The sequence below is a fragment of the Chelonia mydas genome, chromosome 3 (genome assembly GCF_015237465.2).
Source record: "Chelonia mydas isolate rCheMyd1 chromosome 3, rCheMyd1.pri.v2, whole genome shotgun sequence".
Taxonomy (NCBI): domain Eukaryota; kingdom Metazoa; phylum Chordata; order Testudines; family Cheloniidae; genus Chelonia; species Chelonia mydas.
In genome coordinates this window covers 197,355,862-197,369,652 of record NC_057851.1, presented here as the reverse complement: position 1 = coordinate 197,369,652, position 13,791 = coordinate 197,355,862, and the positions used below count along the sequence as shown (strand labels likewise).

Sequence of the window (13,791 nt, the reverse complement as noted above, 5' to 3'; positions counted from 1 at the left end):
GGGGTTTAGGCTTCATGCTGGCGCTCTGGGTAGGGGTTGATTTCACGCTGCCGCAGCAATGTATGAATGTATGTACCACATATGGCTCCTGAGTTCTTGCTACACCACTAATATGACTTTTAGTTTTAACTCTGGATTCTCCCATTTTAGTGTGTGAAGAGGGTCACAGCATCACAAGCCCCAGAGAAAAAGTAAAAAGAACAAAGAAGACAAGAAAATTGTTAGAAAAAGAAGATAGGCTAACTGTACGTATATGTACAATCTGTGAGTGTAGGAAGGATAGTGGGACTGCCAAAGTGCTAATGCTAATTGACACATCCAATGGAAAAACTGGCTGCTTTATTTTTTAACACCTTCTAAATGCATTGGTCTAGGAGAACATTTTGGAAGGGAAAGGTGGAACATAGTGGAATTTGGTTTAATAAATGACTCTCTTTCTAAATAGGAATGGTTGGTTGGCATGTGTATATTTTTGTAGAAGTTGGATTTAACCAAATTTTCCCCTACTCCCTGAAAAAGTTTTTTTTTAACTAGATAGCTTTCATTTTTTAACGAAAGCATTACTGTCTGGACAGTATGCAAATAGCTTAATTAAAGTATTTTGGACCCATTCTTCTCCCTTTGAAGTGAATGGTAGCACTCCCATTGGAACAGGATCAGGTCCAGAATCTTTGTCACTGTTACTAATTGGGAGTGTTAATGCTACAGAAAATGTGTTATAGAAACCTTTAAAGGCAAGCTACCATGGACGTGGTTACATCATTTATCCAGTGGGGACAAGAGGAGACTTGCCATGTTACATTGTAAGAAATATAACATGAGTACCTGAATTTTCATGGCTTTTAAAAAAATAAATGAACAAAAAACCAGATAACTGATTTTCAGTGCAAAAATAAAAACACTTCCAGTGAATTACACCTCAAATAAAAGATCACATTTCTGCAAGCCATACTTCACGAGAACCTCTGTGTGGCAATGTGATGGGGCCACTGTATGTGTTTTACATGCTGAAGTGCTTCCCTCACTCCCTACTATTTTATAGTCTCTCCTGGGCTTTGCACATATTTAGGCTCAGCCGAAAGCCACTGGGCCATAGACCTAGGGAACTGTGGGGTTAAAATATTTGTATAGGCTCATCCCGCCATTGGCTTGAGTTTGCATGCCATAGAGTGACTCTGAGGCCTAGTAGAATTTCCCACCTCTTTCTGTCCTCGTGTCACCCATGTACAGCCCAGATTTTCAGACTGGATGCTGGTGTTTGGCTTAAGTGAACAAACACAATTAAAAAGCAAGGCTAGGAAATCACAAAGTGTATTTTGTTAAAGTGCTTTGGCAGTTGGAGTTTAATTTGATAAAACTTCATAGTATGCTACTAAATATTATGCAGTGTATTTTGTAAAAACAGGAAGTCAAAGGCCCTGAATTGTCAAAGATATGCATGTGCTTAACCTTATTATCTTGTGTTTTATTTTATTTCAATAGGACTACTCATGGTAGTAATGTTAAGCTCATGTATAAGTGATTACAGGATTGGGACCTTAGTAATATGACCGTTGACGACAGCACCCTGCTGTTCAATATTTGCTCAGTAGTAGGGCAAGACGGCCTTTTTTTGTAGAAATTGTGTGTGGATTAGTGAGGTTCAAATGCCTAACATACATAAGACCAAATTCTGCCCTCAGCTACATTTGCACTACTCTGCCAGTGTGAGTTCCCTGTGATCATATTTCTGCTCTGTGAAATGTTATCGAGTGTTGTTGATTTCTGTATTTTCACAGCCTGAGGCTAGACAGCTCCTGAAAGAAGTGGGTCCAGAAGGGGAAGGAAAAATTTCATTGGTAGAACAATTGCTTGATGAAGTAAGTTCATGAAGTAAATGGGTCTGGATCGGTGTCTTGAAAACCTGAACTAGAAATTACTCTTTTTTAAAACTTTAGTCCTGCCTTCATGACTTTTAATAAGAAAAATAATAAACATAACCCAACACGATTGTTCCCAGGGCAATCACTGCAGAAGAGCTTTTAGGCCTAGATCCTTAAAAGTACTTAGGCTTCTAACTTCCACTGATTTCACTGGAAATTAGGAGCCTAAGGGAAGCTCTGCACTAGAAATGCTACAGCAGCTGTGCTTCTGTAGCATAGGCACTTACGACAGCAATGGAAGGGGTTCTTCTGTCAGTGTAGTGAATCCACCTCTCCAGGACGCTGTCGCTAAGACGACAGATTAATTCTTCCATCATCCAAGTAGTGATACACTGGGGCTTAGAGCAGCTTAATTACATTATACATGGCATGGTATTTTACACAGCCCTGGACGATGTAGTTAAGTCAGCCTAACTGTGTACTGTAGACCAGCCCTAAATATTTTTGAGGCTCTGGGCCTTACTGCCCCCAGAATTAAAGAAAATGAATAAATAAAAAGAAACAGGAAAATCTACTTGCATATATCCTCTTCCAAAATTGATAATGAACAGATACATGAGAAGTTTGCTCTCGTCCCACCAGCAGCATTGTAGTAAGGAAAAAAGTAACCTTTTCTGTAACCATTTTCTGGGTTAAGGTCAAATCCTTAGAAGAACTGCCACAAGCCTGCCCTAAAGTAGGGCATGCACCTTAACTGCATGGTGATATACTGCACAGTAGAACGCAAGAAGAGCGAGAGCTCTGAGATGAAAGCAGGTTGGGGAGTCCTCCATTGGCCAAATTCATTATCACAACACTACCACCACCTCTGCCTGGAATTGTGGCCACAAAGCAGCTGCAATGTCTCTCCTCCAAATGGGTGGGGAAGCCTTTGACCCTCTCAAATAAATTGGTTAGTCTCTAAGGTGCCACAAGTACTCCTTTTCTCCCTCCCATGTGATTACTCTGGTTTTGTGCTAGGCACAACTACAAGGGCTTGACCGAAAAAAGACAAATACATGAAAGTTGAATTTTCCAGGTTTGGCTGTTTCTTTAGTGTTTTGAATGTTAAAGCAGATTTGAGAGAGACTGTGACAGTACATGTGACAACTAAAGCTGAATTTGTTATATTAAATCGGGGAGGCAAGTTGAAACATGTATAGCTTGTAATAAGCTAGTCCTTTTCTGCACATTCCAGGGAGCTGACCCAAACTGCACCAACAGTGAAGACCGACCTGCTTTAACAGTTGCTGTCCTAAACAGACATGATGAAGTGGTTCCAGTTCTTGTCCAGAAAGGTGCTGATATTGACCAGCAGTCAGGACCGTAAGTGAGCAATTTCTAACAAGAAACCTCTATAGAGTTTGAACAGCAGGGGGACTTGAGACTTATATTTCACCAAAAGGGACTAAAATCTCCTAAAGTGACCATGAATCAAATTTTCAAAACCAAACACACACACACCCACAGCTGCAAACAGGTCAATCAACAGACAACTCCCCCTTTTATTGCTTCACTTTAATTGGCCAGCTTTGAAAATGTGGCCCCATATTTTAGCTCTACAAAACCTCAATCCTCCTCCTAAATCCTTCCCCTCAATCTTCCCATCACTGGTACCTTCCTTGTCCTGTCCGTCCGTCCCCCCCCCCCGCCGCCCCAGTCTTCTCCTCTCCTACACCATTTCTCCCTATCAAAAAAGAGAAGATAACCACCTCACCAGAGACTACATTTGTTGGTCCTTGATTTTCCCACCTAGTTTGAGGCAGTTGATATACTAGTAGAGATAAAACATTCCAAAGTCATGACTTTCTTTTTAAATAATATAAATTATTTGAGTACACCCTGTTTTCCACCTATACAGGCATAACACCACTGCTCTTCATGAGGCAGCTTTGCTTGGATTAGAGGGAAAGAAATGCATCAAAGTCTTGTTAGGGTAAGTTCTGCTGTTGTGGCATCCAGTGCAACTCTGGGCTACGTGTAATCAGTAACAGGTATGGGCTTCATCCAGCAAGGAGCTGAGTGCCCTCAACTTAATATTGTGCTGTACATGTACAACAGGACCCAGGGCCAGACTCAGATATCATCACTTACATTGTAACACGAGTAAGCATCAGAATCTGACCCTATGTGATTTACTTTTGAGTTGTAGTGAATTGAAACAGATTCCTTTTCTAAATTAGCTTAAGCAGCCTGTTCTTTATTTACAGCTGTAATGCAAACATTAAAAAGAAGAATGGAAAAGGCTTATCAGCATATGACTTGGCACTGAAGACTGGGAATGAGGAAATAATTTCATTGTTTGCTAGTAAACTTGGACAGGGAATGCTGGACAAACTGACCAAGCCCAAGAATATCAGTCTGGCCATGGCTTGATTGGAGCTTTCTTATCCAAGGCAGAGCTGGATGTGTGTGTGTGAGAGAGGAAGAAAGTGGATTTTTTTGGTTTTTAAAAGACAGCAAGCCTTGGCAATGCATTTTTTTTTTTTAAACTGACTAAGGGACTTTGAATCAAGCAAGTAGCTGACACCTTTTGATATCAAAATCATAAGTAATCTTCTTATACTTGTAAGAACTACAGGATTGAGCCCAAGGAGAGTAATTGTGCCTTTAAGATTAGGGTGCTGTTGGAAATATCTTAAATGGATCATTCACCACTTTTGCAGTGGTGCCCTTAAGACAGCAGTTACTGTGATTAACTTACATTTTAAAATAAAAACAATGTATGTGAACTATTCTAATAGGAGAGATTGATACACTTCACTAGAGAATACTCAGTTTGAGCAGTTAAATAAATTATTGTGCGTTGTTTCCTTGAGACATTTATTTATGTGTCAACATGAGACAAAATAATTTCAAAGGAGGTTTGCAGAGTCATGTAAGAGATTTAGGAACACAAACGTCAATGGTAGTTGCAGTCCTAAATGCCTTAGATGATTCTGAAAATCTCCCCCTTTGTTTATAAGTATACATCCCTTTGATCCTTGCATGAAAGGGACGTGAACTACTACCACCATGCAGGCACAAAGAGGCAACTCTAGAGAACATATATACAAGTCAGACACTGCACACAGGCAAGTCGCAGGAGCCTAGGAGACCAGCTTCTCAATATCACGACGTGCACGCTCTGATTCTTCCTTAAACTCCGTCACTTTCTGAGAGATTTGCTTTTTCTGGAAAGATCAAAAATAAAATTCCTTCAGCTTAGTACAGGCAGTATCACACTCAGCTTGGTGGAAAAGGACAAGGTACTACAGCTCAGCACTCCCCCCAGGGCAAAGGGGGGGAACTTCAAGGTGACATGCTGGCTGGCCCAACAGGTCCTAGGACTGGAGGCTACCTTAGCCTTTTGGAATAGAGACCTAAAACACACCCCAATTCTGAGCTGTACGTACAATCACGTTTCTTGTTCGTTCCTTGTCCAGTTTCAGGAACTCCTGCAGTGTCAGGTCAACAGGGTTCTTACGGAGGGAGAGAAAAGCGCAGCCAGAGGAGTGTTTCCTGTGCTCATCCCTAGGAAAGGGAGACCAGGCTCATGTTAAAGGCACAAATAGTGACTTGCTTTCACCCCATCCTCCACCACAAGAGTTCTCAAACTGGGGTCCTTAGAGACTGCACATGGGCTCCACAAAATGTTATGAGCAGAGGCGATGTCTGGGGGCTATGTGGGGTCCTGCTTGTGGAGTCAATGGTGTGGGGCAACCCCTTCTGATGGCAGGGGGAGCCATCAAAATGTTCATGGGCCCAGGGAGGGAGTGCCACCTCCACCTCACCTGTCACGCAACTAAAAATTGCAGTGTGTCACTGCAGAAGAGAGATCTCCCCCTGCCATCAGAAGGAGTTGCCTCACAACTACTGACTGCATGAGCAGGCAGCAGCTAGCCAAGGAGAGACACCACTGTTCGGCCCTGCTACATCAGCTCTTCAGGTAGCAGGGCCAAAAGGAAGACAGAAATCTGGCAGGGCACATCTGCGTGCACACACACCCCCATTGCCTCTGGATAGAGGCTGCAGTAAGAAGCAGGCACACCCATCTCACAGATATCTTACACTTTTTCTTAAAGCATTACTAACAGTACATGTTTATATGAAGTATACATACTTTTGTCAATCAGTTTATCAGTTGGGAGTTTGTGATTAACATTTGAAAAGGGGTCTGTCAACAAAAAGTTTGAGAACCTGTGCTCTACCATATGTCCACTAGTCACAGAGCCACAAGTGAGTCACTCCCCAACCCCACACCCTGCGATACTGAGAAGATACCAAGTTACTGGTATTTTGCTAAAACACTCCACCATTGAGGTTCAGCTGGCATTTCAATCCTAAAGTACTTTCCTCACTCTCAGCCACTTCAGTCTCCTCAGGGCTCAGTCCCAAACCCATAGTAGCAACTGGGCTGTGGGTTCAGGGACTGGGGGGAGGGGTAGCTCAGTGGTTTGAGCATTGGCCTGCTAAACCCAGGGTTGTGAGTTCAATCCTTGAGGGGGCCATTTAGGGATCGGGGCAAAAATTGGGGATTGGTCCTGCTTTGAGCAGGGGGTTGGACTAGATGACCTCTGAGGTCCCTTCTAACCCTGATATTCTATGATTCTATGATTCTATTTAAAGGATCCTAGTCCTCTGTTCTGATTGCTATTAGTTAAGAAAAGTAGAATGTAACCATGTCTCACTTGGCATGAGTGAAGAACAAGGTCCTAGAGGAGGCTAAAGACAGGAGTGTTCCAGATGCTGCTCAGTGATGTGCTGTCTTGCATAGTATGGTACTCTGGCTTCACTCCCATATTTAGCGGACCTCTGTGTTTGTGACTTTCACACGCCCCCAGAGGGGGGAAGCTACTGTGGTTCCTACAGTGGAACTCCTTCTATGGAGGTCCAATAGACTGGCTCCACTCCTGAGTAAAAATTCAAGTTACTTATGGAGGACACACAAGGACATTAGTTTTCCTTGTGATACTTAGGAGAACGTTGGGCCCAGCTACCAAAGCAGGCCTGGGGCAGCAGAGGCGCCTTGTTCTCCTCTGAGGAGCATAAATTCAATACATAAGCCTGTAGTCCTGCAATAATCAGGAGACAACTCCACCCAAGAGGCACATGCTGGGTAGCTTCAGTGATGTGTAATTAGACAACGTGCCACATGGCCAAGAAAATGAATGCTGCCATGGGACCTTTCGGCACCTGGTTTGCAGGGGTCTCGTCTCCCCTGTTACAGGCGGTTTCTACCTGTGGGCAGGGCGATGGTGGCCCCCGTGGACGGGGATACTTACATGGGGTCATCCTCAGGCTCCCAGCCTTCCAGCTCCTTGAAGCAGAAGAAGCACTGGACCACATCAGGCCCATTCTCGCTAGGGCAGTGGACGAATCCGGCTTCTGCCATCTGGGGGGGGGGGGAGAGAAGAGAAGAGAAAGCCGGATCAGCAAGACCACCGCGCTCCTTCCCGACAGGGGGGACTGACCCCCCCCCCGCCCCGCCCCGCCGGGGCTGGCGGCGGGCACAGCAGGGGCCCGGGGCAGAGGCCGGAGATCCCCGCTCCGGAGGGCGGGGCCCCAGTCCCGCAGGCTCCGGGGTCCTGGAGTCGCCGCCGCCCGCAGCCCCGGGAGAGCGGGGAGCCTGGGGCCGGGGAACGGGGCCAGCCCCCGAGCAGTGCGGGCGGGCGGGGGGGGGGGCCCGGCTCCCAGCCTCACCCGCTCCGGGGTGCAGGCGCAGCCCTCGGTGAAGGGCCAGCTGCGGTAGGTGGCCAGGCGGGCCTCGCTCAGGTAGAGCTGCCACTCGGCGGGCAGGAGCGCGGCGGCCGCGGGGCACTTCATCTTCAAATCCCGGCGGCGGCGCGGGGGCTGCCGGGACGGGGCGCGGCCGCGCGCGCGGGGCACCCTGGGAGCTGTAGTTTGGGCGGGGGAGGGGTTGCGCGGGGCGGGCCGTTATAGCGGTTGCACCCTCGTGCGTGATAGCGCGTCACAGAGAGGCGGGGCGGGGCCTGGGGGTGTTGATGTGAGGATCGGGGGGAGGGGAGGGGAGTTGGTGTGAGGGAGGGGCTGTGGGGACATCGGGGCCATGAGGGTTGTGGGGGTGTCAAGGCTTTGGGGGTGTTTAGATGAGAGCGGGACCGTGGGGGGTGTTGGTCTGAGGGAGGGGCCATGGGGAGGGCATCGGGGCCATGCGCAGATGTGGGGGTGTCAGGGCTGTGGGGGGGTTGACCTGAGGGGGGGGCTGTAGGGGAGGCATGGGGGATGTGGGGGGTGTCAGGGCTGTGGAAATATTGAGCTGAGGGAGGGGCTGTGGGGGGGGGGACATTGGGGACATGGGGGGTATTAGGGCTGTGGGGGGGGCACTGGGCCAAGGGGGGATGTTAGGGGTGTCAGGGTTGCGGGGGTGTTGATATGTGTCAGGGCTGTGGGGGATGTTGGCGTGTCAGGGCAGGGGCTGAGGCACTCTGCCCTGAGTGGCGGTGTTGCCCTTCTTTGCCCCAGCCCTGCTGCTTGGTAGTTTGGGGAGCAGGACAGAGCTCACCCCATCCTGGGAACAGGGCATGAGCAGTGACACAGGTGGTGAATCTGAAGAAGTGGTGTTTTACCCATGAAAGCTTATACCCAAATAAATCTGTTAGTCTTTAAGGTGCCACCAGACTCCTTGTTGTTTTTGTGGGTGCAGACTAACACGGCTACCCCCTAATACTTGAGGTGGTGAATCGCAACCCCTACCCGTCAGTCTGAGCCTGTAGCCAGAAAAGGAAAGGCGGGAGTGAGAGGATGGGTTTGGGTCTGTGCTGGGAGCAAAGATTGGGCCCTTTTAGGGAATGGACACAAACAGGTGCAAGCTCAATTGATTCAGGTTTCATTGCTTTTTGGATTTAAATGAGCACTATTATTATTTGTTTTACCGTCATGCCTAGGAGCCCTTTACAAACCAGGACCTCATTATGTTTGGCACTGTACAAACAGAAAAAAAGACAGTCCCCACCCCAAGAGGCTTATGATCTAAGCATGAAAGCCAGTTTTGTTTACTGCTACCTAAAGATGAAATTTTTATATTATAATTGAGGCAGGAGTGAAACCCTTGTATAGCTTGTATTTGCTAGTCTCCCTCTTCTGTACAGTCCAGGGAGCTAATCCCAACTGCACCAACAATAAAGACTGACCTCAGACCACAGAACTTGGGGTTGGAGGGGGTGGAGAATTGTGGCCCGTTTGGGGAAAGGTTGCTGATAGGCTGGCATCCCGACTGAGGCTTGATTAATATTCTGAGGTATATGATGGTTGTGCTAAAGATGAGGTGTGTCTTTGAGTGGGGAAGTTAGGATATATATTTCTGATAGTCTTTTAACTTATTTCCTTCTGTTAGATATGCTATGTACAGAGCAACCTTATCTGATGCACAACGTGGTGCTTTTGTGTATCAATTCATATGTGCTGGCTCCCACAGAACAACACTACGAAAGATGATGGTGTTGCTACTGGTTTGAAAAAGAACAATACAAGCTGTAGCTGTCTAAGTGTAATAACTGCCTGCTAAGATCAGTCCTGAGTTTGCATAATAAATTAGCTCTTACTGGTATGTTCTGCTTAACTCCTTATTTAATGTGAAAAGCAAGCTTTTATGGAAAATATGCTGTAACTTTAATAATAGGTACTGTGGGGCACTCAACCCCTTAGGCTAATCCTTAACAACCCAGTCCAAAGGGACTTCTGTTTTGTGAATGTTTGCCACAATTGGCAGATGAATAACAGCCCTGTGTGGGTGTCTGTAATTCACAAGAAATCAAAGGTTATGCTGTCGCTTTTTTCAGGGAGTTAGTCAAACCCTGTTTCTCAGTTCCACTGAAACTCATTATAAATACACCTAGCTATTACACAACTATCTTGACGAAAACTTTCAATGTCATTTACATGATGTTTGTTCCGGATCATCTCAGGATTTTATGGCTGCCATCACATGTCATGTAGACAGTTGCCATCTTTACTCATAGTGTTGGACACGCTCAAGTCAGGGTGAAATCCTGGCCCCTTTGAAATCAATGGCAAAACTCCCATTGCCTTCATAAGGCCAATAGTTCACTCCTGGTGTTTGGCTCCAGCCTGAAAGCTGAGCAGGAAAATATTATTTCTTTGTTCATGGGCTGACCATTGTCTTCTTTATTCTGTCAGGGCAATGACCCTTTTTTGCTGGTTCTGTTTCCAGACCGCCATGAGGGAGAATATTGCTCAGCTGAATGACTGCTCTATCAGTGGTGTGGTAAAATTTTATAGTGATCTTTTGTCTTCTGCTATCGGTATGGTGGGCTTCAGACACTTTCTATACTAGCTTCATCTTCATAGGTCACAATGGTAGACTGATTCCCTGCAACCGTGGAGAGAGAATATTCCTGGTGGAAGTCTTGTGGCCAGTCTGACTGCTCTGCAGAATAAAGAGCTTTTGATGTTCAAACCTCTATGGTTGCAGGTTACCACACCAGATGGGACTATTGTGATCATCTAATCAAACGGGTTGGCAATCTGCGGCACGCATGCCAAATGCAGCACGTGAGCTGATTTTTAGTGGCACTCTGCTAATGGCCAGGTTCCCGGCCGCTGGCCCCGCTCAGCCCGCTGTCGGCCTGGATGGACGGAACCCTGGGCCGGCAGCGGGCTGAGCGGGGCCGGCGGCCGGGAACCTGGCTGGCAGGGGCTGGCAGATGGAACCCCAGACCGGCAGCGGGCTGAGCAGCTCAGCGTGCTGCCGGTCTGGGGTTCTGTCTGCCGCCCGCGCTGCTGGTCTGGGGTTCCTGCCGCCGGCCCCTGCCAGCTGGGGTCCTGGCCGCCGGCACTGCTCAACCCGCTGCCAGTCTGGGGTTCTGTCGGGGGGCCCCTGTAAATGTAAAATTTATTACTGGCATGCGAAACCTTAAATTAATGAAGACTTGGCATGCCACTTCTCAAAGGTTGTTGACCCCTGAAATCTGACCTGCTGCATAACACAGGCCTTAATTAACTGCCACTGGATCTTATTATGGTGAAGGTGAAGGAAGGCATCTTTTTTCCCATTACAGTGTCCACAGTTACACACTGCAGAACTCTTCCAGGTGATTAAAAGGTTGGTTAATCATTTATATGATTTGATATGGGGGATTGAATTTTTCCCACTGGGAAAAATATTCATGTTACACTGCAGATAATAGCTCACAGTGGATCTGAGAGATATCTCCTGCTGCTGAAACAGAGCAGTGTCTCAGGGGGATAAATGCCAAGTAGTGTGTCCATTTCAGCTAGAGCTGCTCATTGATGCTGTGGAGGTGCTGGGGGGCCTTGAGGCAGATGCACAAGGGAGCACTGCTGCTCAGCCTTTGGAATTTTTGAGTACTTGATTATTTGACCTTTAAATTGTATTATTGATTCCTAAATGACCATTTTTCTGAGCAGGTACCCAGGTTGTGCCTTCAGTTACTGGGTACACATTTTTACCTATGGACTTTGAGTCTTTGTGTTTAAAAACTTGTTCCATAGTGTGTGCATAATTCATAGTGCACTGAACTTGCAAATTAATATTATAGCCAGGTAGTACCCAGGTAGTAGCCCTTGATGTTTCTCCTCAAGTAAGTGGAATATCTGGCATCCAGCCCAAATTTTTAGAAATATTCACTCATTTTAGGTGCCTCAATTTTTGGGTACCCAACTTGAGACCCAAGGGCCAGGATTTTTGGAGGTGTAACACCACTGGCTTCAGATGGAGCTGTGGGCATGTTTAGTGCCTCTGAAAATCAGACTATAGGTGTCTCAAAACATGTATCGAAAATCAGAGCTTACTGCTGCAAATGTAGGCCTTAACTTTCAATAAAATTGTTATATATTTCTGCAAAGAAATCAAAACTGCTTTGTCCTCATCCCTGTGTCAGAAAGAATATGTCTCTAATCCAGATTCTCAACATTATTTCCTGTGAATGGAAATAGATCTACTTTAAAGCAGGCTGCACTGTTTTTGAACTCAGATGCCAATCACAAGGAAGAAACTGCCTTTTTTGTCATGAGTGAATGATGGCACAATCAAGGTTTGGAATTATTCTACTTATCAGCTGGCCATTCTGCTGCAGAGGAGGAGGGGGTCCTCTGGTATACCATTACTTGGATAATGCATTGGTATTTGGGGCAGGTTGTGCTCTTGGCACAGAACCCATTGCAGTAATTGTGGATATTTCCTCATATATAAAGAAAAGCTTCAGCAGCTCTTCACTGCAGAGTTAGCCCAGGTGATCAGCAGCTGGGTTAGCCTGGCCGATGCGTGAGTTGCCACACCTCAAAGCCATACCCCAGTTACTGCACCCTCACCCATGTGTGTGGATAGAACTGCTGGGGACTGACTGCCTATGGTTCTTTGTGCTGCAGTAAGGTCAGCTGCTCTTTTATTATTTCCCAGTGAATTGTGTGAGAACTTGTTTGTCCTTTTGAGAACATGGGGGGCGTGTGGGAAGGCATTGGAGAACTGTCTGCACAAAAGTGGTTTACCTGTGTCCTCACTTCAAAGTGGGCGGGTTGCCAGCCCAAGTGAAAGTGGAACCCGGCCTTTAATTCACATCCCCAGCTGTGTCAGACTGAAAGTATAACTAAATTTGTATGAGAAGTTTCTGTGTGGTCGGGAAAGGGGTTAAAGAGGCAACACCAAGTAAGAGCCTGAACTAATTCTGCAGTGAAGACATAGGCCCTTTGAGAGTGGTCTCTGAGTCTTTCCTCCTTCAGTTTTTGTGCTGATTATGCAGGCCTCATATTTTTCCCATATAAACTTGATTTCCAGCTTCAGAAACAGCAAAGATGGAGAAGTTCTTAAAGGGCAGCTCCAATCTTAAAAGCAACTCTGTAAAAGTGGTGCTATCTTACTTAAAAACATGGTCCCATTTGTAGTCAAAGCTGCTGACCTTACTGACTATCAATAAGTTTGTGCTACTTTTTATTCCTGTAAACATTCCAGAGCCAAGAGAGTAAGCTGGATTGTATTTTTGTTTGTGCATCATCAGTAGAACAATTAGCTAAATTTTGATTGCAGAATTTTTATGGTTGGTAATACATGAGCCAGAAAAAAAACATCCTTGAGTTTTAGATGCCAGGCTGAGTCTGCAGGACTGGCAGTTAAAAATCCATTGTTTTACTTGTAAACTGAACAAGTTTGGTCAGGAAATCATGAAGACATATCAGACATAGAACCTCCCCAGTGTGGTTATTACGATGTCACTTCCACAATAGTCACACTCTAGGAAAGCCTGCTCTCTAGGGTGGGATTATGGCGGGGTGCTAGGATTGTTGGCCCTTCTTGATGTTATGGGAAAAATTATATAAGAGCTGGTGTACTCATGATGAAAGCGTGGTGAAGTTCAGTGGGCAGCAGCCAGGCACACAAGAACGTTGAAGTTTCTTAGTTCTCTTGAAAGGACAAGGGAAGCCTGGTGGGGTATAGTGGTCATATTGTGAGGCCTGGTTGATGTTGATGCAGCCCCACATACCCCTGTTCTGAGGACTATTTCTGTTGCTGGCATGAATACTCTCTACGGGTATGGGTGCGTGCTTAATACCACAAAGACAGCATTCAGGGATGCCTGCTGTCAATTAAGCCCAAAATGTGACCATTTAACTTCATATTTAAAGTGGTTTTTTTAAAAATCATGAACAGGGCTCAGTCACAGAACTTTCTGATTGGCCATCCAAGATTTTATACTTATCAGTCATCAAGATATAAGTGTAATCTGAGTCAACAGCATGTGTGTTTCAATACACGTGGAAAGGTTTCTTTTGGAATACCATGATAAATCCCATGCCTTACAACTGAATAAAACGATCTCCTATAAGATTATAGTACTTCAGTAGCAAGAACCCACAATAATTGAGAACAATTACTGTGATCACACTATAAGGGTCTGAACAGAACTGTATAACT

The 13,791-nt window shown here is 45.9% G+C and overlaps 2 protein-coding genes across 5 annotated transcripts in view; one reads left to right on the top strand and one right to left on the bottom strand.

Annotated features, from left to right (window-relative positions):
* DZANK1 (double zinc ribbon and ankyrin repeat domains 1) overlaps positions 1-4,277 on the top strand; it is a 34,925-nt gene extending 30,648 nt beyond the window's left edge. For 2 of the 4 annotated variants that reach the window (XM_037896210.2, XM_043544107.1), the window contains 5 exons: positions 151-245; positions 1,779-1,859; positions 3,100-3,227; positions 3,763-3,837; positions 4,112-4,277. In XM_037896210.2, the coding sequence (XP_037752138.1) occupies positions 151-245; positions 1,779-1,859; positions 3,100-3,227; positions 3,763-3,837; positions 4,112-4,277 (545 nt within the window). Of the gene's footprint in view, positions 1-150; positions 246-1,778; positions 1,860-3,099; positions 3,228-3,762; positions 3,838-4,111 lie in introns of those variants that run through there. The other 2 variants (XM_043544108.1, XR_006289983.1) reach the window with 2 other exon arrangements.
* LOC102938634 (baculoviral IAP repeat-containing protein 5) lies at positions 4,081-7,789 on the bottom strand. The gene is made up of 4 exons (XM_037896215.2): positions 7,584-7,789; positions 7,166-7,275; positions 5,297-5,414; positions 4,081-5,074 (listed from the first exon to the last, which is right to left on the bottom strand). Exons 1-4 carry the CDS (start codon positions 7,704-7,706, stop codon positions 4,991-4,993), a joined length of 435 nt encoding a protein of 144 aa, XP_037752143.1. The 5' UTR covers positions 7,707-7,789; the 3' UTR covers positions 4,081-4,990.
* Between the last annotated feature and the right edge of the window lie 6,002 nt (positions 7,790-13,791).

Bases quoted from the DNA above. Each gene is read 5' to 3' on its own strand.
- LOC102938634 (XM_037896215.2), bottom strand. From the start codon at position 7,706: ATGAAGTGCCCCGCGGCCGCCGCGCTCCTGCCCGCCGAGTGGCAGCTC. The intron at 5,415-7,165 runs GTAAGTATCCCC...TCCCTTTCCTAG, and splicing joins GAGCCTGAGGATGACCCCAT to GGATGAGCACAGGAAACACT. The intron at 5,075-5,296 runs GTACGTACAGCT...TGATCTTTCCAG, and splicing joins AACGAACAAGAAACGTGATT to AAAAAGCAAATCTCTCAGAA.